At 37.3% G+C, this 27,761-nt stretch overlaps 1 protein-coding gene across 2 annotated transcripts in view; it reads right to left on the bottom strand.

Annotated features, from left to right (window-relative positions):
* SLIT3 (slit guidance ligand 3) overlaps positions 1-27,761 on the bottom strand; it is a 528,649-nt gene that overhangs the window by 468,753 nt on the left and 32,135 nt on the right. For both annotated transcript variants that reach the window (XM_074883610.1, XM_074883609.1), the window contains exon 4: positions 3,616-3,687. In XM_074883610.1, coding sequence (XP_074739711.1) covers positions 3,616-3,687 — 72 coding nt within the window. The remainder of the gene's footprint in view (positions 1-3,615; positions 3,688-27,761) is intronic.

Below are 27,761 nucleotides of genomic sequence, written 5' to 3'. Positions count from 1 at the left end.
AAATCAAATTTTATTAGTTATCAGAAAGACTGCATTTTCAGTGAAAATGCACAGTGCCCTGATGTAAGTATGCTATGACGACAAACAAGGAAACCTCCAGGGACAGGAGCATCGCTGTCCCAAACTATGCAAATGGAGTGCATATGAAACAAGAGAAGAACCCAGCATCGCCAAACGGGTTTGTTCTCTAGGTTTTTCAAGCACAACACTGACAGGAAACAATGTTCTACATCTTAATTTCCAGCAGCAACAAAACCGAACAGATTCTGCTGATACTGAACTACATAAAAAAGTTTGCTCCTCCACTAAACTCACAGGCAGATTTCAGCCCAGCTGACAGAACACTGAGAAAAGTCTTCACGTTTGTTTTGCAACCTTTAGCTATTCCTGAAACATTAACAGGTCTTCCTGAAACCCTCCAGTACAAAATTCCTGCATGTTTAAGCAGGTCAGTCACTCCATCTCCATCAAATTCTATTAACGCTAATAAATATGCCCAATTTTCACACTATTATCAAGTTATCAAACTTAAAATGTCACCTTTGTGTTTAGTTTTATATTTTTTAAAAAATTGTTTGAACCTTCATTAACAAAGTTGTAGTCTGTTAGGGTTCACTGCATGTAAAGAGAGCAGCTACAAGAACCTCTGGTGATTTCATCTGTATTTGCTATGTGGACGAGACTGAGCTCTTAAGTTTTCAATTAATAAAATCAAATTTTACATTTTGGACATACTGCATGGCAATATTTCATTCTTAAAATTTTGCATTATTTGAGCTGTAGCAAGTTTACACAATTAAAATATTCTATTTTAGACTTTCTAGTTTAACAGGATTATAACTATTAAAAAAGAATAAAATAATTGACTAATAGCTTCATAGCCCAGAATCAACGGTTTGAAAAGATGGCAGCAGAAATAATATACCTATACTATAGAAAATTAAAATTAAGATCACTATTATCTACATTTTTAATGCTGTTATAATTCACTCTTCATAAATTCCACAGAATCTACATCACCCACGTATCAGTCCTTCTTATCAATTTCTGCTTCACTTACTTTATTCCCTTTCATCACTTTCTCAGCCATGCTTTATTCTCAAAAGGCTAGGTCAGAGCAGCTGCAGGAGAGGAATGCAAGCATCATGCCTCTTCACTGAAGCGTTTTACCCAGACAGCCAGTTGTGAACAAAGTAGACTGGCACTGCTGGATTTAAGACAAGTCACAACAGAAGTGAGAAAGAACAACTCTGAAATCTACTAACAATAGAAAAACTAACTTCTGTTTTTCCTCAAAGTATTAAAAAAACCGACCCCATATGTATATGTGTGTGTGTGTGTATTTTTACAAATTCTAGTAGGTAGCAAATTTCTCATTCATATCCCATCACTGAAAAACATACAACCAAACTGCGTTTGGAACCATAACAGTTCACTTAGCTAAGATTTATTTACCTAAAATATACACTATATTTATATAACACTTATATCTTCAAAAGAAAAAGCAAGTTTCAACTGACAAACAGTGCTAAAGTGATCTATCTAAAGCACTATTAAACAGTAAGCAAGACTCTGAATGAATGTCAGTGAATAAAGACAAATGTTTCAAGAGCATCCGTTGGGAGGCATTACAGCATACAGCGTTCATATTAATCACTCTATTTTATGTAATTTTCTTACAATCTTTATATTCTAAAAGCAGAATTATTACCCTTGCGTTAAGGACTATAATGTATCATGATTACATGATCTACTAGAAAATACACACTCTGGTATTGAAAAGCCTCAATTACTTCCACTTAGTTTCTTTGTGCAAGGTTCCTTAAGACAGATGCACACAAGTTATCAACACGCACAACCTTCCCTCAAAACCACAAATTACCCAAAAGTTCCTTTCAGCCTATGATAGCCACATACAATGCAAGCACTCACAGAGCTGTTTCAACATGTTAAACTGGAATTTGCATTAGTGGATACATGTAAACGCTGTAAGAATTTTTATCTTGAAAGCATCACCATTTCCAGACAACCAACCTACAAGAAGCGACTCTTCTACAAAATAAATGTAACTGGCATCTTCTGCAGACCAGATAAGGGTATCTGCAAGTAAGTACCAGCTCATGCTTTATACTCAAGAGAAGTTTCAAGACACAACATTTCAAAAGCATGCAAAGAACATTAGGAAATACAACCAAATCACTCAGCCCTAGCAAATCCATTGAGCAAATATTTTGTAATGCATTCAACAGCTACGACAAAGCTTGCAAAAACAAGTCCAACAAAGATATTTCAAATAGATTTTAAGATTAAAAGACAGCTATAGTTTATAATTATTTATATTTTTACATATTTAATCTCCAGAACAATGTCATTCACTTACTTGTACAGTTTTTTATGAGCAAGTTTGGACAAAACCAACATTCATTACATAAATTTGCCAAAACTGTATCAATATCACTCGCTGTACAACACTGTCCAATTTGTCTGCTTCTAAAACATCAGCAAAGAGTCTACTTCTTTAAATAGTCAACTGATTCCAAAATTAATCTTCACCGTCACCATCATCATGTGGTTTGTATTTCCACAGGAAGAAAAATTTACTGCACTGCCTAAATGGTTTGTTTGGTTGTGTACAGGGATATTAAAACAATTATAAAAGCTCCACATGGGTGTAACAGCTTTTCAGCCATACTATAGTCAAATCATAAGTCTTACTATCTGGTCTTCCATAAACAAACTCAAACATTTAAAAAACAGTTTTACAATATAGCACATCTTTCAAAAGGACAGTCTGGATCATGAGTTTAACTTTGGCAGGATCTAGAAAGCGATTTCAAATGGGTTTTGACTACTCCTTTAAAAGGCAGATGATTCTTTTCTTGATAGTAACTGTGCAGGCACCTGCTCATCCATTTTATTTCTATTCACTTTTTTAAAAAAATATATTTTACAAATCATGTGGTCATTGTGCTAATATCACCCCCCCTCCCACCACCACCACCAAAAATAATGCCAAGCTTATGTGAGTCTTCTCTTGCTATTCAAACTGGTCTTGATGCCATCTAAACATCTTCTAACATAGTTCTTATATTTCAAGGAGATGAAAAATTCTACACTTCTCCGTATTTCCTCATCTTCCTGACTGACAAGGCAGGAGCCATAACTTTGCCGGTCTGCCTGGCAATGCAGTTAGTTCAAAAGATAATTTTTCAAAAGTAACAAAGTTGTAACAATCTGAATTATGTCAACATGCTAATTTTTAAGTAAGAGTATGCAATCTCTCTTTGCTGATATCTAGACTATACTGGATATCGAAAGTTGCCACATTTCATGGTTTCTGTAACTCTACATAGGGAGTTGCAAACAATTCACCTTGAAGTCATCATGGTGCATATATGAGGAGAAGAAAATTTTGTGGTTTCTCTTCCCTCTAATATTTTTGCTTTACTGAATTATAACTACACACATGAAAACACAACACATCTCTTAAGAACACTTACTGTCTAGCAGTTCTAATAGCACAAAAATTAAACCTCTCACCACAGTCAAAACACAACCATGCAAATCTGCATAATAAGGAACATACAATAGAAACATAAATCGGATTATACTTACAATCTAGTTAACTTCTGTGTGTTCTGAAAAAGCAGCTCTGGAAGAACTTGCAACTTATTCTTGTTCAGACGCCTAAACAGTTACAATTAGAATAAAAAAAAAAATTAGATTATCTTCCAATTTAAGAAGCTTATTCTGTTATGCATACACACACGAGACTCCCGTTGTATTAAACCTCATGCTATGAGCTCAGCATACAATGGATTGTGTACGTTATTCACACACAAGCCAAGGAGATCATGCCATCTGTAAGCCACCTGCCTACATTCTTGAGGTAGGAAGTCAAGTGACAGTCACCACAAAGTTTGAATGTTTTAATATGGATGAGTACACAAATCTATTTTTTTAATTTTCCTCGGGATGCCTACTAACAGTAAATCATGTCAGACTGCACTCTTCTGAGGAATAGTTACTGGGTGGTATCTGGATTTTCTCTCTCCTTCTAAAAATCTAGGCACAATAAAATTAAGTAACTTGACCAACTAAGATTATTTCCAGATTAGCTATTATTTTTACAGTATACACACAAGATTATATATATGTATTTTTAAGAATTTTCTTAAAACTTCACTTTGAAAATATGAGCAGTGTTGTAGAACATATGAACATACAGGTAACCTGAAATATGGTCATTTGAAATAGAATCTTAAAAGATTCTTCCAGAAACATTTTAGAGAACAGCTCAATGTTTATACATTAGTCCACTTTACTCACTCACTGTGAAGTTCTACATTGAGGGCCACAATTTGTAAGAAATCGACTGTTGTAAGTTACTCTAGCCTAGTAGCTAGAAAAAGCCTAAGCCTCTCCTCCTTCGTAAAATGCATGACAGTCCTGCAAATTCTAACAGCAGTTTTACTTCTAAGAAACAATCTTATCCTACAATCCCTTTTCTGTTGTCTGACATTAAAAACAGTTGCTTACTTTCACTCTCCTAATGAATGTTATTTACACAACGAAGTTGATCGAAATTAATTACATACAACTCCACTGTTCTAAATATGAAGCTGACTTCTCATATACGTCCATATATAAGCCTGTATATATGCCTCCTTTGTTCCCAATCCACCTTAAAAGTTACCTTTGTTAACAGATCTACTTTTGCTAAAATTTTGATTTAAGACGACACCTGGAACTTTTAGAAACCTACTGATACTTAGCACCCAATATCTGGTTTCCAGTTTTCTTGCACACTGAGTAATGTCACTATCAGAATTCCAGAATTTTTTTGAATTGAAAAGCCTTCCTCAGAGATCAAACTAATGTTGTGGGGTTTTCATATGGCAGTTTTCATATGGCATCCATATGAGCATGTCTTGCAAGATAAAGGGGTGATGGAGAAAAGAGGAATATTAACTTCTCTTTCTGACACCTAGAACAGATCAAAGGCTGCTTTTGCAGGCTTGCTTACAGAGCCTAAACATTATGCATTACGCATGCCACATGCTAAGTGAAGCAGAAACAAAAACTGGTTATTTCACAGTGCTTTTACCAACTACCCAATTACATTTCTGAGATAAATGAACAGACCAGTAAATGAAACACTAAATAAATACATGAGAGATACCAAGCACTAGTTTGCAATTGGGAAAGTACATAGGAAGATTTTAAACTGGATTCCCTTACCCATGTGAAATTTCACACTTTTATACCTGATTAAACTTAATCATAGTCTGTTTAATTTAAGGTTGACAGTAATATGCTACTTAATCCTCACCAAATTCATGCTTATAGTTAAGCATGTTGATATTCTAGAACAGCTGATCTACTTAGCAGGATGAAATAAAATTTTAAAAATTCCTTATGATAATACAGGGCTTAATACTTCTTGGTTCCATCCTCATTCATCAAGACTACCACCAGTTCCTGTGAAACACTAAACATGTTGAACTTATTTATCAGAATGAAAAAGACTGCCAATTAAATGCATCTAGTCCACACAGTTGTCTAATGTTTATTACTGTGTCTCATCGTCATTTCAGCTCTCACAATGTACATACAATTATCCACTGTCAATCCAAAGTCATCTGACTTCTCAAAGCACCGTCCAAGGAATATTCTTGGAATATTTTCCAAGTCCAAGGAATATTTTAAGAATATTCTTATCTCTACTTGCAAGGATTTCACAAATGCTGAGTTTATGCTTAATATTTTTAAGCCACAGAAACTAAGCAAAATCTTAGTAAGTTTCTAGAATAGGAGGTTCCATATCAACAAGCAGATAAGAAAATGTAAGTAGTAATAGAAAAATTGTATTTTCAAGGTTAGAAACTTTGCAACCTGAGTAGTCAAACATTTACAATTTGCAGTGACACAAACAACTTACTAGAGGGGGAAAAAAAAAGCTAACATCAAAATTTTTTCTCTATTATCAAATTAATCCAGAAGATCAAATATTTTAATCGATTTCCTATTATTTGTATGGGCCAACACTGCCTTAGCTGTGATGGATAATGGACCAAGTTCTCAGTCGCCCTTTTAAATTGTCTTATGCATTTTAAGATTTCATCCTCAGATTACCTTAGTACTAATTTTCTTTCAAACGTCATATGAAGAAAAGTCCCCGCAAGGACGCTTTTGAAAAACTCACATTGTGACCTGCTGTTCACTTGCACTAAACATTTCATATGGGTCTAAACTTACTTAATATTTTTAACATTATATTGGTCTTTTTATAGTGTAAGTAAGCAAGTCAAATCCATCTATCAAGACCAATAACTTAATTACATTCTTCCTTTGCCTTAACTCAGGTAAGTTTGAGTTTCAAAATAACCCATCAGCACAAGTTAGTGCTCCACACTGTACTGCACAGGATACTGTCCTCAAAATACTTCTGTGTCAAATGGAAATCTAAGGCAACAACAAACATCTGAAAAGTCCATGGCTACTGATGTCTTGGTTCAAGCTGTAAGACTCTCCAAACATCCCATATTTACTTCAAGCTGGAATTTTTGCCAAAAATAATTTTATCCATAGCTGATTCTCAGGAGAACTGGGAATGAATAGAGTTTAGTTTCTCTTGATCATCACCTACTGTATTTAAATAACTTCTACTGCAATACTCACCTAAATATAACACTAGATCACCTCATATAAATTTAGACATAGTTGTTGTAGTATACATTTAACATGCTTACATTTATATGTGCCAGAAAGCCACCAATAGCCTAGGAAAAATCCCAATTACACTTCTTATTTCTCTTCCTGGGCTTGAGAGAAAGGCCATTAAGAAAGTTCTCAATACAGACGTATCAAAGTACAAGACAGGATGTTTTTAAGTCCTATAAAAGAGACACAGAAGTGCTTAAAAATTATTTAATGAAAAAAGCAAATGTTCTGAATGGTCATTTATAAGTGCCGTTTCCTCCAGTTCGACAGAGAAGTGCCAAACACGAATGAAATGTAGTGGAATAGTTCCTAACACGCCGTTTGACAAGAACTTCAGTTTATCCTCATCTATCAGTAAGCTCTAAGACAAATAAGGAAACTTCAAGTGCAAGGTGAAGCAAACATTAGGAATGCCAGCACAGGGCAGGGCAAGCTCTGATGTAGCTGTTCCCAAGGGGAACTTCAAAGCACAGGCTGAGCACCGTTCAGGAATCTGTTGTGCCACAGCCCCTTCGCACACGGAAAGACCCAAAGAGTGCTATAGAAACTCCCTATGCTTGCCTAAGCCTCTTACCTATGAGAGGCCTTTCACCATCATGTTACTCTTAATCCTGTCACGTGTTTAATTCTAGTTACAACTGTATTTCTGGTTTTATAACAAATACCTTGGAAAAGGTGTAGCCATATATTATTACAATAAAATAAAAATGGTCTGCCAAAAGTTCACAAACAAAATGAGCCAAAATCTTATAAAATGATTTTGTGGACACTGTTCTTGTGACTGCACTGTATTAACAAATACAGATATTCCTGATTTTAAATTAGTGACTTAAAATGGAAATAACATCGAGGTATGATATCTGCAAATTGGATTTAAAAGCCAAGCCATTTTTGCAACTGCAATTAGCTACATCAGGACAGAATGACATGTCAGTTTTGTGAATCTGAACCGTAAACCAGAATTAAAGAAAATATTTACATTTTCCCAGGAGCAAAATCAAGTCAAATTTTGATTGTCACACCAAATCCTTTGCACTGTACAAACTGGGAAAGCCACCTGGGACTCATAGCACACTACAGCTAAAAACTTTGATCTGTCCTCTCATGTTAGAAACACATCTACCATGCAACCAGCACATGTGCATGCACGTGCGTGCACACACATAGCACCAACCACCATCACACCACCACCGAGGTTCACCCAGAGGAAGGAATCTGGGGCGCAGAGCCAGACAAGATCTGGTCCAGGTTATTTGACCTGGGACTGCTGTATGAGAAGGCAGCTGTTCAGTCTCTGAATCATTTTGAACTGGATGTTTTACAGCTAATAAGACCTGCAAAGTATTCCAGGAATTCAGAGCACTGGGCAGAATGATGCATAATCATCTAATGCCACAGATTAGCTCCAGTGCTGGATCAGAAGCAACTCTGGATGCGCACAGCATGGAGTCCAGACTAATAAAATCTCCTGGAAGCTGAAGAATGCTGCAGAGAGGCTCTCCAGGAGTCATATCAGCTCTGGCAATACCTGCACTGAGTCAAACTTCTTAAGTCTTATAGGCACAGGCTAACTGTACAGTCAACAATCTCCATACACAACTCCCTCCATCTTCCAGATTACTTTAACCACTACTGGGCATAGGAAATAGAACTTTGCACATTCTGTTTTGTTAGTCTGCTCCTCAAGTCCCCGTAAGTGACCCATAAAAGCTGACCAACCACCAACTGCACACAATAGCTCTCAACATGTAAGCAATGGGCTTCCAGGAGTCCATACATCACCTCCAAAGCATCCACCCAAGACCAGCATGGTAACACAATGTCCTCTGGCTAGGCTCAACTGTAGATTCACCTATGCTTCTGTTAGAAGATGTTTAGGGAGCTGTAAAAGGTGAAGGTTAAAAACCTGTATTTCTGTATACAGGAATTCACTAGAGAAGTTTCTTCTGAAATTATAATAACTCACTGGCACACTTCTAGTAACTAAGATTGCTTAGTCAACTCAAATAGTCCATCTAGGGTTCTAAGCTTATCTAGAGTTTAATTATGTTTGGATACAACATGGTTTCATCCTCTTAAAATCCCTCATATAGAGCGAGACATATAAGTGGTTCAACTCTTCTCATCACCTTACAACAGGGATACAGTTAAAACTTCAGTGTATGAAGTACTGGGGTACTGCAGGAGCACTTACTTCTATACAATGTTAAACATTATACCTAATAATGTTCATAACATCCTGTACAGGCATAATATCTCTGCCCACCACAATAGTTATGAGTGATACCTTTATGTAATAAAACTTCATGCTTACTAGATGTGCCCATGAGTTTTTAAGAAAAAAATTAGTAACTTCTTCCTTCAACACTGCAGACAGCAAGATGTCAGCATTATTTTGTTAGATATATACCTCAGGTTACTTGTTATCTATTAGTCTGGATATTGCATGACATTATTTTCAAGGCAGATGTAAAATAAAATAGGCCATGAAACAAAACATATACAATGATACCTTACCTCCAAGAAGATAACTAAATAGACCTTTAAAAAGCTGGTGAGCTATGCACTGAGAAAGACTCACCTGCTGTTAACAGTCTGGTTAAAAGGGCTACTTTTCTGAAACAGTACTAAACTACTTAAAAATATACAGGGGGGGGGGGGGGAAACAACCAAGAAATCAGAAAATAAATAAAAACATTTAAAAGCATTAAAAGCCAAGAAACTTGTGTGTTTTTCCCCAAGGACAGCCAGAGTCTTCCACAGCATTGGTAGAGACTGTATATAGCAGCTAAAGTCACTCAAGGTTTTTACAGGAGCTGGGCTGCAAACTGGACTCAGACACACCAAATCAACTATTTTTAACCCTTCCTCTGTTTTCTAACCTCTTAACTCTACTTCACAGGAGTGATCTGAATTTGTTACTCAGCTAATATTTAGATCCGCCAAAGACTGTAATACAAGTATCAGCTGCAGTTGGAACTGGAAAGAGTAAGAAGGTCAGCATCAGAAATAAAAAAGGAGTTCTATGAGGGTACTCGTACGTGACCCAGAAAGGTGGTGGTGTAGGAGATGACACAATTTGTTGGCGATATGAAGTGAAGGCTGATTACAAACTCCAGAAAGAACTAATGGTATTCAGTGCCCGAATGGCAAAATGACATACATTGCAGGTAAAATGTAACAGATATGCAAGGAAACAGACCCTTAAGTTCATGCATACAACAGCAGTCTCTAACCTGAAAATCACTTCTCAGGAAGCAGACCTATGAAAACATCAACTCACTGCTCTGTAGCCATTCATAAAGCAAGTGTCACATTATAAGAGTAATGATGATTATTGCTCTGTGTTATCTATAGTGTATTCACATGTCGAAGACTGAAAACTCTCGGAATTTCCACTCAAAAAGGATCCCGTAAGGTTTGGAGAAAGATGGCAAGGATGATCAGAACTACAGAGCAGCTTCCATATTGGAACAACTTAGTAGACAGACCGCCCCCAAGGAAAACAGCTGAGGAAGAATATGCTAAAAGGTCTGTACAAATGAAGCAACGGAAGGTGGTAAGAAACAGTTGTTCTCATCTTTTGCCATACAAGAAAAAACTTCGAAGCATCAGATGTTGTTGACAGTGGCTTCAAAAAACAAATGGAATTAATTTTCCCACACAACATGCAGTTAAATTACGTAACAACTGATTGTGTATTATTAGTTGCTTGTTTATGTGGGTATGGAAGACAAACAATTAAGAAAAAGTATTAGTATCAATTACAATGACCCAACTGATGACGCCAGTGATCTCTGCCACAATATAATTTATGTATTTGATTTTTCTTCATTTGCTCTTCTTTAAGAGAGTTTCAACTGGAGACATGATACTGGCTTACTCATGCTTTGGGTCTGAGCTGGTATGGCCATTATCTTCTGGCTTTTGCTAAATTTTTTTTTTCTGTTCAGTTTCATCAGGAAAGAATTTAAACTCACTACTAGAAATTTTAATTTATACTCAACAATACAAATGTAGATTTTAAGCCTCTATTCAGAGCACTTCTGCAAAGTCTCTTTTAGACTGTGAAGTTTGCCTGCTGCACAAATTCAGTGTGTTCCCAATGTAAGGCTTAAAAAGACTATCTGAACATCAAGGAGCAAAGTAAAAGATTCATAATTACAGTTGCAATCAAGAGATAGGTATATGTGTACATGTGTATATAGGCACGTCCATGTATCTATGTATTCATCTCTATGAACTTTACTTCCTTCTCATTTTATCTCAGCCAAAGCCCTTGTGTCCCAACTCCAATAGTCTCACATGCCTCCAAGTAAGCTCTTTTGCCCCTCCTAGTTACATTGGATGCTGATGTTTTAAAGGTCTATACTTCACAGCTTTATCATGTTACAAACTGCATATTCTTATGATTCAGATGGCCTAAAATGCAGATTTATAGAAATCTGTGACCTTTAAAAGTCACAAGAAGTACACATGCAACACCTTTCTCCAGTTTATTATTGTTTTCTTTAAAGCAGCCACATACAGTTTCAAACACTGTTTCAACAAAGGACAAACACTCCCTCTCACCTCCCAAAAATATTTTGCTCATATACATAACAAGCCCAGTTTCTCCCCTTCCTCCCACAGCCTACTGCCCTTTTGGGGGTTCCTCTGTCCTGAAGGCAAAGGGATAGAGGGAAACAACATCAATGTCAGTCATGGACTATCAAGGGCGCTTAAAAAAACAACAGAGAAGTTATTAACTGTGAAATTCCTGCCTTCCTGGCTCCAACCAGGCTAATACTATTTCTTCCTCTGTCTGAAGCTGGGATAGGAGAGAAATTTAACTGTTAAGATTCCCCTGACTATTAAAGAACAGAGTAAGAAAGAACCACTGGAGCTTGGAAAGAGACAATGCTACCAGCCCGGAGGCAGACTGAAGACATTTATCAGGACCACTCTAAAATAAATGGAGAAGAGACCTACACTTTAAAAGGGTTATTTTTACCTTTAGTATATTTCTGTTTTATTCCTTTTCTTGGCTTCTGGATAACTTCTGGATGAGTAAAGAACTTCAATTTTGACAGGTAAATTTTCAAGTTGTTTTCAAGCCAGAGGCCATGTTTTCCTGGAGGGGAAACTTTCTTTGGGGTACTGACTTCAGCTGTGTTCTTCATGTTTACACAATTGGAAAAGTCACATCCAGTTTGGGTACTGTTGTCCCATGGAGTTCCACTCACAAGAAAAGCAAACAGGAGCTATATCTAATCTATATCAGAGGCATGGTCAGTATAGATGGGAAATAACAAGACATACTGGAACAGCAACTTCCCAGGTCTTTACACTTTCCACCATAGGAGACAGTTTGCATTATGGTAAAATTACTGGGTTTTTTATCTGCCTCTTCAGCACACATATTAAAGCCTTTAACTTGCTCACCTTGCAACCATTTTAATCTTTTTCCAAGAAAAACCTGATTCTTTGTTACGAAGTTACGAAGGAGAAAACAATTTCAACAATCATGCAGTGTAACGCCCCTTACGTGCAGAAAATACCTTCCTTCTCAAGGCTTGTATCACCATTAGAAGACTTCATAAAGTTCAGAAGAATTTCAGGGTTCAGAACAGGTAAAAGAACATTTTAAATCTCATAGACCTAGCATTCCTTATACAATTAATTTGTAAAAGGTTTAATGCAACCACACTCCTCCTTGGCTTTTTTCAGCTCATGCATCACTATTTCTCTGTGAGTGAATATAATTTTTTATAATCTGCAACACAGCACAGGTAGATTTAAGGTATTTTCATAGTGACTTCTCTCATTTATTTACACACAAGGTGTACAAATACATGCCTAGTGTGAATCTGACAAAGTAGCAACATTAACAGATCATACCAAACCCAATTGTATCCAGTATTTTTAGAAGCAGTATTTTCAGCTTCATGCTTTGTTCTCACAGCTGCAGAACAGTTTTACTCTAAGAAGCAAATCAAGGAAAACCCAAAACTCCTTTTCTGCAGTTACAGTGAAGGGATGCCCCACTAACTACATGAGAAATTTCCTCCATGCTCTCTTCAAAGCCCCCGAGAGGCACTCAACTCCTTCCAACAGAGTATGTAATCAATATAAAAGCAATGCAAGTGTTATTTATTCAAGCTTGGGAAATTGTGCTATTTTCCAAGGCAATTTAATTTCTTGTTACGCTACTGACTTGGTTTGAAAATTTTGAATACCATAACATCAGTGAAACATGCTTCCTGCTAACAGCAAATATTCAAGGCATAAGTAGAAATCACCAAACTTACATGGCTATGGAAGAAAAAGGGAAGGACCTGGCTACTAGAAGATCTCACACCCAAAAGCTCTCATATACATCTTTGCTTTCCATTTAAAATGTCTTGCAGTATAATATGTACTAATACCATTCTTGTATACTACTGAACACATTCCACCCAGAAATTTAAGTTGATACACAGGCTAGGATATAAACTGTCAGTTTTATTATTGTCTCTTTGAATATAGTAATTATCTAGTTTTAACCCCATGAATGTGTGTGATACTCATTGGCCTCCAAATTCTACGTCTGCTTTTCTACTGAGTATCGACAGCTTTACTACCAAATCAAACTACTGCATGTTTGTCATGAAGTAAGTAGCACTCTGTTCCTTTCCACACAAGTTCAACAACTTCCAAGCTTGATTTAACATCTATGTTCGCATTGCTACCTATTATACAACTTATTCTCCAACAGAAATTCAAAATTACAGTGCTTCTAAATTTTTAAAACAGATAGCTTTAAGGGAGTAGTCCTGGTATTCCAGCCTTTAACATCCAGAAATTATCCAAGTAACTCTGGGTTCACTCCCCAATTTGGTCATTTATTTTATTTCACACTCAAAACATCTGGGTCTCATTTTTGGCAATAAACAAGCTAGCTTTTTCTCCTTTGTTATTAAGAGCTCTATGGCATTGTCCTTGGAGAACAGCTTCAGGGAACATGATGTAGTTGAAGTAGTTTCTTCGAGTTACTTTAAGGGGGAAGCGGTTACATCACAAGCTTGGGCGTAACCAAGAAGCAATAAAAATGAATTAATGCATAACAGGAGACTCAGACAGAAAGACAGGAGTTATTGAACTCTAAGGAGTTACTAAGTTTTCTCTTTTAAACAGCACTGACTTGGGAAGCAGTAAAGCAGGAGCACAGTCAATTTCATTCAATGGTTTCACCAGAAAATCCTATTAGCATCAAGAAATATGTTGTGGTCATTAATGTAACTTCTTCCTTTGCTTTGTATCACTTCCTTTTTGTAAGGGAGAACAGTCAAGATACAGCACCCGTTTAAAAAGTCAACCTTGTCCATTACTTTGTCAGCACCTCTTTATATTACTACACTAGGAAATAAAGCCAGACAACATATAATGGAATTTCAATAAGGTCGCTATAAGGAAGCTCAGTACAACCATATTACAGGATAATGGTGTGGAATAAATTAACTTCTTTATTTAAGTGATGTATTAGTACAGAAGCTCTTCCAAAAACTGTGAGAGATACCACTGTATGTCGCTAAGGGACTGTTTTTTGAAGGAAAACTGTTTACAACAGCTACAACTTAGAGATCCCTTATTACAAACATAGCAGACTGGGTGGTCCTAGTTCACATTTTCAAAGCTGTCAGAAGTAATAACCTTTATTAGTAACTTCTCATTAGAGTGAAAAAGATTATCTACCCTCTGTCAGAAACAGACTACATTTCTTTGTACAAAGAAGCAGCATATGAACTGGTAGCTCTATAACACTTTTTAGTTTCCAATATAAGAATACTACTTTTTTTTTTTTAGGATCCCTTCATATAAAAAAAAAATCTGACATTAAGATGGAGGATAGAGCCAGTATATAAGCATTATACACAGATGTCCTCTGGCTAGGAACAAGCTAGGAATATAGGCAAAAAAAGCATGAGGAACAGGTTTAAATATTCCCAAATTTTCCCAAAGCCAACATGAAAAAGCAAACATTCACATGTATTAGAGATGTCCTACATCACAGAGAAATAGACAGAAGTGTTAGCACCAACTTAACTGAAGAAGGGAACAGAGAAATCTAAGTATCAGAAGACACTTATTAATGACAATGTCAACAGCAAGAAAGTCCTGTAAAACCAGAATTAGCAAGCAAAAGTACATGGACAATCTCTTAACTCAACAGTATAGTTATTAAAACCAATTCGTTACATTCATGCAGGATGGTAGCTTATATCTGCCTTTATCAGCCTTTAGCGTACAAGAATTTACAATTTCTCTTAACTATCATTCAAATAAATCCAAAAAACCTTGATCAATAAACCCTCAAACATAGAGACACTCTCTGCAGAAGCTGTCTGCTTCTCAGTTTCTGTATTTAGTAAGTTCTCCTACTTAAAATCTAAAAAATTTAGGAATTCTCACAAAATCTTCCAATTTTTGTATCTTCAAGACCCTCATACAGAATGAGAAAAAGTGTAGTTACTTGATCATTATTCCTCCACAGACTGTGTGAAAACAACAGGACTTTATCCAAGGAACATAAACAATCTATTGCAGTATCCTTAAATGTCCACCATTTCTAATACTTCATTTTTTACAAAGACAGTGAGAGTGAAATAGTCATGGTGAAAACATTTTCTTACACCAGAGAGTAAGCTCTCCAGGTCAGGGCTGAACCCCTATGAAGAAACCAAAAAGTGAATTTTAGCGTGCACATCTCCGAGCCATGCTGCCCTTTCTGACAAGTCTTGAAAGTTTTTATTAATCAAACTAACCATTTCCAGAAGTCAGAAATAGCTGTGAATAATTAGCAAGAAAACTTGCAAGTACAACTATTATTGCAATTTTTACCAGAATAAGTAGAACACTGTTTCTATTTGATCTGTTTTAATAACTCGGTACCAGCCCAGCTCACCATGCCTCTCCATATATAGTAAAGAATGCTGCTGTGGCAATGGGTTACTCTTTCCTCCCGGGGGCTATATGCCAAGCAGAGCTATTAAAAAAGGAAGACTAGCAGAATCATCTCTTGCCTGAAATCAAACTGGATACTTAACAAAGGATGCATCCTCCAAAGCTAACAGAATGAATATAAGGAAAAAATTAAGTGGAACAAAGAGCACACTGTACACTTGACTTAAATTTGAGAACAAAAAAAGCAGCTCTTGTAACTGCTTTATCATGAGCCTGTGGGAATTACCTATTACAAGTCATTCAAAGGACATTTTCTCACTAGGAAGCAACAAGGGGTAACCAGCCACAAAAATACATCATCATTAAAGAGGCTCTTATCTAAAAATTGAGTGCACCCAGTTTCTGTTATAATTACCTCTGATTCGCTTTTCCAGCAAGTTATAAAATAGAGGGGTCAGTTTTTCTGAAGTGCTTCAGTATCTAGCAGTTCCCATTTCTCTTGAATTCCTAATATACTGCATCACACCTATCCCACTCAGAATTGTCAAAAACAAAATTTAAAAAGTGTACATAACATCCATAACATCTGCATGAACCCTAGAATCCTCTCTTCTTGCAATCCTCATACTATAACACCTTGACACAAAGAGAAAGGTCTAGAGAAGAGATCATCTCCAAGCAACTGAGAACATAATACTAGCATTAAGTTAACTATAAGCCAAGATAAATTAGTTTGTTCTGTTCTATACAGAAGGCTGCAGCTTCAGGAGAGCTCCAGTTCAACAGACACAGTTGAAATGGAGTTGTGCCAGAGGAAAATCAAGATCAAGACTGTACTGGTCTCACCAAAGACGGAAAGGCTTCAAGACCTACATGTTCATAGGTTCTCCAAGAACAAAAAGATGTTAAGTACTTTGAATTCATCATCATTTCACTTAAGGACAGGATTATCTAAGGATTGCTATGTTTGACAGCATGAAATGTAGCCAATAACACTTACAGTGTTTCTAAGATGGCAAGCAGTATAATCCTTCTGAGGAAGCTCAAAGAAGCAAAACCCTTTTGATAAAATTATTTAAGATAAACAAAGTTCATCCAAATTATTTCAGACCAGTGATGTAGCAGTTCTTACCCAACATTAACACATATCTTTAAGTATTTCCTACAGATCCTGGAGAAATGACTGCTAAATACTTAAGTGTTTTGCTTAAGCAAATACTCTCATAAATCTTCATCAACTATAAAAAAAACTGCTAAAAATCAAACAAGCAAGCCACAGAAAAGAATAATGTTTAAAAACTCTGATGTAATGTTCAATGCTCAGCAGCTATTCCAACTGAATTATGGTTACATTGTAGTGGAAGTGTCACTATTCCATTTGCTTTGTAACCATAGCTTTCAGAAGCTTAAGAATCCTGAGGTTACAGAACCTCTTGTCTACATAAATGAGACCCAAATTTGTTTTTCCATGAGTTCTTATAGGTCAGTGACCTACTATGAAAATGTTTGTGATGAAATCAGGCTCGTTTATTTTCATGTTGTTAAAATAAACCTCTTTGTTTTGTAGCCCTGGTCAGATGTACTAATGCAAACCAAAACCAATTCACTGAAGCATGCATCCTGCTTTCTTGGTAGCTGCCCTTTGCCTCTCTTGCACTTTTCCTGTGTTTGGATTCCTCCTGTGCAGACCTATTGACAGAGCTGCTAATGGCTTCCTTCAGAAAAGAGGTGCCAATTTTTTTTTTTTTTAATGTTTACAAAAGAAATAAAAGGCTCACTCTTGCATCAGCAATAACAAAAAAAGTTTGGCTGTCCAGCAATGACTAAGTAATATGTAACTACATAATTACGTTCTACAGACATACCTAGTAAACTATGAAGTTTGAGGATATTAGTGCCCCCTAGGAGCCCACAGTACATAAACACAATTATCAGGAACTATTATTTTCCTCAATGAATATACCCAATTAGAAGATACAACCACTACACATCTACAAATCTACATATCTTCAAAGAATCATTTTAAGTGGTTTCTCATAACTGCTCTGTTCACCGAATACTCCCCAAAGGATAAGAAAGTGATAGCTACCGTATCATTTAAAAAATTATTCCAGCCACAGCCCTGTAAAAATAAACACAGAGAAATACAGTTCTTGTTCACGTGACTTATGGACAAGAGAGTGGGAGGGATTAGTCTTTGAACTAGTTTATCACTACTACAGGCTTATGGAATTTTTTGCTAAATAAAGATGGTCCAATAGAAACACAAAGCAGCAGCAGTTAGCGCAGGGGCCATACAAACCATCAGTTGATCAAAGCATACACTTGTTCCTTTTTACCCGTTCTTTCCATTTTATCTCCAAATTCCATGCGCAAGATCTATGCAAAGTATTTATCAGTAGTAGAAGCCAAAGCATGAAATTTCTACCATTTAAGTATGTTTGTGCCACTCACATCAACTACAGTTCCAAAAGAAGCGTCTATCTGATGTGCAAGTGTCCTAGTTTGAGTGGTGGGGTTTTTTCTGTTAGCAGGGGAAGGGGCTACAGCGGTGGCCTCCTGTGAGAAACTTCTTGAAGTTCCCCTGGCTCCAAGTCGGACCCGCCTTCGCACCAAGGCCGGGTCAATGAGCTGTGCCTCTGCGATAATGTATTTAAGAAGGGGAACCTGGGAGGAGTGGTGGGAGTTGTGAGGAGGAGTTGCAAGGAGAACATCTGTGCGAACACTGAGGCCAGTGGAAGGGAGGAGGCAGGAGCGGAGGTGCGCTGGAGCAGAGACTCCCCTGTATCCCGTGGTGAGAGGGCAGGGCCGGCCCCCGACACCCACAGGGGTCTGTGGTGGAGCAGAGACCAATTTGCAGCGTGGGGGGGGCCCCACGCCGGGAGAGGTGACTGCGCCCGAAGAGGCCAGGACCCCATGGGAAGAAGGTCCCGCTGTTGTGGATTGCAACACGCGGGGGTGACCACACGCCCGTGGGAGCGGGTCATGCTGGAGCTGGTTTGTGGAGGGCTCTCTCCTGGGAGAGGTGGGCTGCGCTGGGGCAGGGGAGGAATGCCACTTCCCCTGCCCTGCCCCGAGGTGGAAGAAGCAGCAGGACTGACTGCACCCCCCGTTCCCTGCCCCCTGTGCCACTGCAGGGGTAGTAGGCAGAGATATGTGAGTAAAGCTGAGCCTGGGAAGAAGGGAGGGATGGGGGAGGGTGTTTTGAGGATGTGGTAACGCTTCTCTCATGGTCCTACTCTGTCTGTTAAATGTTGTTGTTGTTAGGTGTCTGTATTATACCCATGTTCTTTTCTTCTTCCCCTAACAAGTCCGTCTTTTGCCCCTGACCATAACGGAGGAGTCATCCCTCTCTGTCCTTATCTCAATTCCCAAGCCTTTTGTTTTATTTTCTGCTTCCCAGCACTGGGGGGAAGGGAAGAGTGAGCAGCTGAGTGGTGCTCAGTTGTCCTCTGAGTTCAAACCACGACAGCAAGGACACGCACATTATCAAATCTACTGTTGATAGATATGGAGCAAGTTTTACCAAGTTCACTGTGGATTTCTTTCTTGAATTAATCCACAATTACTTTGAGTCCTGAAACTTCAAACGCAGCAGTCACAGAATTTTGTGGCAAACTGATCGTTTGCCATATTTTTAATAGGGTAATAAAAAAGGACAAGGCAATTTTTACTTTCTTCTCAAATGATCATAAAAAATATAAACTATTTCCAAGCTCATAACATGTATGCACATCAAACAATGGCTCATCTGTGTACAAAGACAATTACACATATTTCAATAAAAGCTAAAGTTATATGCTTTAAAATAAGGAAAAAACCTAACATCAAGGTCCAAATTGTAGATGTCTCTCATCCGAGGTAATACCATGATCACAGAACATTAAATGGCTAAGCACTACTGTTTTTCAAGTATGCTGTGCTCACAGAATGACAAAGTATGCCTCAAAAAAACCCTCAAATTTTTCTGTTAAAGCTTTTCCTTACTCTTCTATAAGAGTCATGTTTCCAATGATGTTTCTAAAAATTATCTGACCTTTTCACAATATGGCGTAAACTACTTAAATACTTTGAAATAGAAATGCAGCCAGCTTTATTAAGACACTAAGCAGGACACATTTCTGCATAGGCAAAATGCAGACTGAGTACCTCTCAGAATTACCAGATTTTGCTTCTACAAGTTGTACCATGCTTATTATTTTTTCCACAGTCTTATTACACTAGTGATCTATACTTACACTTGAACCACTGTGTCTCCCCAAAAAAACAAGTTCTACCTGCAAGCCCCTATTGACATGAGAAGGTAAACACTAATGAATCTTAATATACTGAGATATAGGCATTACAGAAGCATGTATATAGTCCATGCTCACCCTACTGTACAATTATATTACATAATATCAAGTTCTAACCTTGAATATAATATATATTCGTAGGATTTTAGTAGTTTGCCCCCAAAACACTTTCTATTCTTTCTATTTTGTCTTTCTGAAAAATAGTGTGAATTTTTTAGTTTCAAAGTTACAGTGATACCTCAGCCCAGTGGTACACCTTTTTAGGAAAGTTGCACTGGCATCTGAATTGGCCAACAGCTAGTTGTTATAAAGCTTTAATGGGCCAAGGCCACAGCAATCAACATCCCACACAGCTGGACTACACTGTAACACTTAACAGCAGAACATTCTCAAGGAAAGGCTAAAACTGAAAATACAACTAGATAAAAAAATTAAAAAAATTCAAAAGGACATTCATGTAATTTGGACTTCAAAAATGTTAATATGATCTTAAAGCTTTAAGTGGACTTCATTTTGGGATGTGCATTTACTACTCACACTACATATGAACGATGATTTACTGTTACTGGACAGTATCATTCTACTATAGCCAAAATAAAGTAACATTTTCCTGAAAATTTAGTATAAATGATAGCATACATTATTCACTATATGAACTGGGTATCTGCATGAAATAGGCCATACTTGAGTATTTTCTTCAGTCCTTAACTGTTGTGAGAAGTCTGACTCTATATGGAAATGTATGTACTGGAGATCTTATACAACATTCCTCTCCAGCAAGAACAACTTTTTGGACTATTAGTTGTAAATTCCCTTCCCCTCACAACAATTTTATGTTGACTGTATATCTGAATTGTGCGAAAAGAGAGTTGTTTTTTTTTGTTTTTTTAGAATTTAGAAGTCTTTCCTGATCATTCTAACCATAACTGGTATGTCATTTACACAAATAATTGTCAGTAATTTAGAGAAACTGTAGTTAAGTAGTGTAAGAAAAAAAGATTTCAGTGAAATCTTCATGAGTAGCCAGTGTACAGCACTGACAGATAAGTATGTGAGCCATATCTTGGGAACACTTATTTTGTCTGTTGGAGCCAAGAACAGCATATAAAGCTGAATCAAAAGCAATACAAAATTAATGAGCTTCCTTCTTTCCTTCCAAGAATTAATAAAGGTGAGTTGTCAGCTTGAGCAGATGTGACTCGACAAGATATAGTACTTACATTCCTCCTCAATGATTTACTGAAGTGTACTATTCACACTCAATATCTACTTTACTATTTTATTTTTTATTTGTAGACACACCATATCTATACCAAGAGCTACCATGTTCTTGGTACTGTTTTTGTCCTGCATGATTTTAAATGTAAACTGAGGTATCAACCTCAAGTAATCCACCATTTGCATCTTGTATAGCAGTTTCCATCACATCTCTTGACTAAAATTTGTACCTATTATTTTACCTTCTCATTATCATTCATATTTCTCAGAGAAGCTACTGATTTTGCCTAAATTTTTGTTAAGCAAGTCTTAGAGGAAACAGGGATTCCTTATTGGTGACTTGACAGCACTCCTTTAAAGTCAGATATCCAGCGTGAGCTGCTTAGTGGGGTGAAGGGCAGCTGGAAGTCCATAACACCTCTGCTCCAGAGATGAAAAAGCAGCAGAACTTTCTGAAGCATCAGCCCTCTCCATGAAAAGATCCCTAATATCTAAATTATAGGCAGCTGGTTCAGTAGAAGCACAATAAGGTTTGGAAGAGATAAGCAGTTTAGTTTTTTGCAACAGAAGAAAAATCAGAGAACATCCAGTACTAGAACTGACTTACAGTCCACCTAGACCAGTATCCTCTTTCCAACAGTGCCAATATGCAGATATATACAGGGGCATAAGCATAGGGCAAGAACGTATGATACTCCTCTACCAGCTTTGATAGCTTTCAACCTTTTTCAGCTAGATTTCTTCGCTGGATGAAGATTTTGCATATTTAGTGGCTCTCAATTGATATCTCTTTCCTGAACACAGCCAGCCTTGTGATGACCATTTGTGAACTTCTATTTTAGTCTTTTATGAGCTCCAACAATTTAGGATTTCCCTAGTCCTCCTCCTCCTCTCCCCATTTCCCTGTTCAACCCTGAACTGCAACTACTGTATTATCTCACAGTCACTCAAGTTCATAAGGTGCTTCTACAACTACTCAGAGTGGGCATCTGGATTAAAACTGCCCATGAAGCAGTTTTCTGGAAGGATATATAAGGGTGATGAGAGATGGAGTGGCTTGGGTCTCAGCCACTCTGCTAACAGAGTTAATCTTTATCATGCAGGTTATTTTACAGATAACTCCAACAGCACGAGAGACAAATTCATACAAGTTGCTCTTTCAGAAGGAAGGGACAAGGCTTGAGGTCTTGGCTCACAGTTCAGCCAATCAAATGAGACAAGCCAGTTCCAAAACATTTCATCTGGCTGGAAATGATACCTATGGTTTGGAGAACTGGTGAATCTACCTACCACCAGTAATTGGAAAGATTTCATGGAGAGCTCCAAGATTATATTCAGAGAAGAGACCGTCAGCTCTCTGAGGAGCGAGTCATAAAGAACGAGTGATAAACATCCCATTTTAAAGTGAAGATGTTACCCAGCCCATGAGGAAACAGAGACAACACTTTCCCCTTAGAAAAAAAGGAAAAGCATTGGTGTAGACTAGCTCTGATTTAGCTATACACGAAAGACAGCAGAACAGCTCTGTGGTAAGACACTGGCTGTGTGGGGAACAGCAAATCACTCTGGTTTTACAAAACATGAAAAGACGACACAAGGTAGGATATCACAGCACTCAGACTAGCACTGCACAGTGCAATAAGCATAGTGGAATAATGAGAAAGCAGAAGTAGCGACAGAGACCAGGAAAACTTGCAGTAATCCAGGCTCAGAAAAGAAACCCAAGGTGGCACCTCTCGTGCCCAGAGAACTGCATGATACCACAGGAAGATGCACCATATCACTGTGATTGATGAATTTGCACACAGCCTCAACACATGAACATATAGGGACTGAAATTTTTTTCTTCGCATGGACATTAGAAAACAAAGAGCTTTGGCTTGGCTTCTGCCAAGCATGAACTAGAACTCAAACACAGCTCTCATGATGTCACTTTGGGATAGCCATTCTCTGAGACCAAGAAAAAAAGGTAGAGACGGGGAATATGATTTCCTGTACTCTCTAGAAAAAGTAAGTGCATGCTCCTTCATGTACAAATGACATAGAAAAGATTTAGTCTTCCTCTAGACTTCTGGTTCTGAGCCAGAAGCAGGATCAAACTATGGAACTTGTTTTGTGCAGTAAGTTGATGAAGGAACTCGTGAACTTTGAAAGCTGCTATATGAGGGTGTTGCTGCTATTCTACTGCTATCAGGGTCCAAAAATTATATTCAGATGAAGTACTTATAATAATGTGGTCCTTGCTTAAGCAGTAAAAACTACGTTATGGCCACCTGAAAGGGAAGACCTACACACCAAAACAACACAATTCTTGAAGAAAGTAATAAGGCTATACCCATGCAAGTTAAACCAAATAGCCACTCAAAATAAATTCATTATTTTCCCATGTATTTCTCAAAGAGACTGTCTGAAAGGGAAGCCTTGGCCAAACCCCAAACTGGAGAGTAAAAAGAAATGAAGTGACTCAAATACTAGGAAGATTCTGCAGTACAGCATGCTCCATTCTCCATGACTGTGGCATTGGCATCCAGAATTAAATCAGTTAGCACCCCTTCAGATACTCACACCCAAAACATTCTAGCTCATCATGTTGGACTTCTCACAGTGTAAACAGTCACACAGACACTCCTTTGAAAGGCAATGCTAAACTTTTCTTGAAAGCGCAAAGTAAAAGAGACTGCTTTTTCAGATGTTGGTTACGGGATTGCTTTTGATTTTTGGTTTCTTTCTTAAGCTGGAATAATTTCTCAGAAGATAGGGGACAAACATTATTACCAATATTAATTAAATATTAACCAACACCAATAAATATTCCTTGTAGTCATCAGCCAATGCAGCAAGGAGCTTCATACTGCTAGCTCACAGATGCAGGCAGCACAAGAACGAAGTACTAGTCTGTTCTTCAAATCAGGAGAACAAGTGTGGCATATTGAAAGACACAGATTCCCAAGAACACACCTCAAAGTGTCACAAACAATTTGAGTGTTTTTATATTCTTTGCCAGCTCCCACAAAGCGTGGTTAAGTTTTGTAAACTCTGTTAGAAACCGGTTTCCCCCATTTATAAAAGCTGACATCACTGACACACAGACTGTGGCCTGGGACTAGACCACACAGGTCATTTTACCCTATTGATGGTGGATTGTTGCAGCAGTAATTCGGCCCAATATGAAAGATTAACTCAAGTTTTGATATATGCTACACCCAGTTCCTCAGGAGTCAATGGTGGATGCTACCATCTTTAGCATAAATGCAAAGAAATCCATCCCTCTGAAATGCAAAGACACCAGAACTTCATGATGCCTTCAGAGGCCCCAATTTACCACTCACAACCTCCTTAGAGTGGAAAGGCCAGGTGTAAAGAGCTGTCTTGGTAGCAGAATACAGACCAAAGGCTATATCATTGCTCACTCCTAAAACATTGCCTGTTCCTGGGGAGTTTGGTAGCAAACCTGGTACTACACCAACGTATGCATGGCAGTTAAAGGAATGGGGAAGTATGCAAGTAATAAAATTGATTAAATATCAGACCACAGCTCTAAATCCATTTTAGCATGTCTTTGTTCTCCAGCACTTCCAGATAAGCATTTTATGATCACTGATTTCCAATTAGATAAGTTATCCATAATGTCATAGGGAAATGGAGACACAAAACAATAAAGCTTTTTTCTGAAAGGTTACATTCAAACTGCCTTACATATTTACAAATCCATATGGCTTCATAAATATGTGTATGCAGTTCCAGAAAAACATTTCAGCTGCACACGCTGCAAGCCTTGTATAAACACTATAGATTTTTGTCCATGCTACCAAAGATTTGCAATAAGCTTTCGTTTACAACAGCAAAGAACTGTCCAATGCTTTTATTGTTTTGTCCGCTACTCTGAAGCACTTAGCAATCTTTCCACTCAGCATGTTAATTATGGAAGATGCTTTTTGTATTACATGATTTATTTAAAGCCTGTTCAATCTCAATTTATGAAATCCAGATTGTGAAGCATCACATAAGAATTTATTCTTCTCCTTAGCATCTTTGGTCACTAATAGCAATTTTACAGTACACTACGCCAAATAAATATACTTTAATACCTTAATCAAGCATTTAGGAAGCTGCTTACAAAGACTCAATGCACAGTAGCATCCCTGCAGTTAAAAGGTCAACTACAATTTCCATTTTGACCTCTGTTTTAGCACGCACAAAACCAAAGCCATACATATATATGCTAGGGTTAAAAACTGGATTCTAGATTTTTCTTCTTCTATTTTTTTTTTATTTTTTTGAGGCTAATTATTTTTCCCAACTTCGAAAAGAGTCGATTTGGCCATGCTTGTACATTTTTTCCCCCCTCCTTTAAACAACAAAAACATATTTTTAGTGTTTTCAGATGTTGAGATCTTTTATGTTAGCTAAAGACACTAATTTGAGTAGAAAGAACAGCCATCAGCCAAAGTCCAGTCTTTTGAAGATAATACAGCTACGTGACAATTTCTGGCAGTTGGCCGTGGAAAAGTCAGGATCGGTTGGTGTCTTATATCCCGCCTCATTTTTCACATAAATGTGTGACATACATCTGGCTCTGGAAGAAACTTCAGTTCATCTTTTAGGCCCACCAGTATGCCTCTTTCTTCTTGCTCCTCTTTGCACATGAAATTCCATAATAATCTCCTCTTAAAATCATACACTGTGTTAACAGCAAAGCATACAGCTGACATGCTAAAATCCAAAATAAATTTGGGTGTAACATATTGTGCTGGTATAGCACTGTGTTTGTATGGGCATACGCACACTACTTCAAACCACACAAAACAAAACCAGGGAAAAGGATCAAGGTCAGACCTTTTACAGTTAACTATTAGGAAAAAACTGCAGAAGGGATCTAGAAATAAAGAACTACAATTTTGTAAACCTTCTGTACACCAACAGGCACAGGTGTTGTTCTAAAATTGTTACCCTGCTACTGGCAAGGAGAACAGACTATCAAAATTTATAACTGGCACTTTCAAGCTTTAGCAGAACATTTCCATAGCTTCTTAAACACTTATTGAACAGATGCATATATCTGTCCTGCAAAGTCTATCACTCAACATCAATTTTTTTTGCAAAGAAGCACTTCAGAGCTCAAGGAAAGAAGATAGCTAGAGACATCTGGGAAAAGCTACCAAGCCTGAGAGGGGATGTACCACAGTCGTTCTGACACCTCAGACTTACAAGTCACTGCTGGTTTGTCTGAGGCTCAGCAACAAGTACAAGGTCGTAAGCTGTATGCACCGATTATATCTATTCTTGTTGTCTCTTAACTGCTTGACTTTCTGTGGTCAGCTACCTCACCACTAATCTTTATGTTGTGGAATAAACTATAGAAACTCATGGGAATAAAACCACTAGAAACATTTCTGGTTTTTGCACTATAGTGAGTACCACTGGTCATTCTCAAAAATTCTGAATCTTAGGACTCAGCAGAACAACTTACACTAAAGCCACTGAATTTTGCTAAGACGCGGTGGTTAAAATTCCTGCATATTTAGAAAGCTGGATATAAATATGTCAGAGTAACAAGTGGCTTCTACTTCCCACATCATTTCTCAAATTTGTACTGTCATTTTAACATACCTTGCATTATGTGCTTCCTTCAACTGATGCTGTCAACCTTCATTAAGCCAATATAAAATTTTGACGATATCCTGCCCTATATCTAAATAATGCCTTTAGATGCTCCATTGGTATTGTGATCATTAATCTCTCTTCAAAAAAAAAAAGTGTAAAATCCAAATAACTGGAATGCCATCATCATGGTGCTTCTGGCAGCAGTGGCTAACAGCTCTACAGACATTTATTTAAAATTTACTTCGACTGTTATGCAGGACATTTCAAACAAAATTCTGCTAATTCACTCAGTTAATAATGATGGATTTGCTTCAATATCCAGACAAGTGAAAATATATTGAGCTAAAATAATATTCACCTAATGTTACGCCCTTTGAATGATTACCCTGGGGCGGGGAGTGGAACAATATACTTCCACTGTTACTTTGAATGAAAGACCTTTATATATGGTATTTTGCCAGAAATAGAAATTACTCTTGTTTTTTAAAGTCTGACCCAATGCAGCTGCTTTGTTTGAAAAGAAGGTAATGATTACTTTTGCATCCACTTCAATAGATCAAAAAAGAACTTTATTCCAAAATCGAAGCAATATAAGCAATTTTTATTTGTTATTTGAAAGAAATTAAATGGAAAAAAGCCAGGTTTTTTAATATTCAACCAGCATACTTTCTTCATTAACATTTTGCAATGTTTGACAATACTTAATAAAATAGCTTTAATATCACCTAAAACGTTGCAATTTAGCCTTTATAAGTTATGCCAAACTTTCCACAGTTCATTCTCCAAAGCCTACTGACTCATAGCAAAAAAAACCAGATTTATAGTTTTGTCCTAAAAATGATTTAGGCTGAAATACCAAAAAAGTTGCAAGTTTCCAGGCCTCTCTTTCATACTACATTCATTTAGGAAATATTTTAATGACAGGCAATCCTAAAAGAGAAGCAGAGATGCAGTATGGTCAACAGGCCAAGTTAAGAATTCGCGCAGCGAAAAAAAAAA

Source organism: Strix uralensis, chromosome 14 (assembly GCF_047716275.1).
Source record: "Strix uralensis isolate ZFMK-TIS-50842 chromosome 14, bStrUra1, whole genome shotgun sequence".
NCBI classification, from domain to species: Eukaryota; Metazoa; Chordata; class Aves; order Strigiformes; family Strigidae; genus Strix; species Strix uralensis.
Note: the sequence above shows the minus strand (reverse complement) of the source record. Positions and strands in the feature narration are given on the sequence as shown.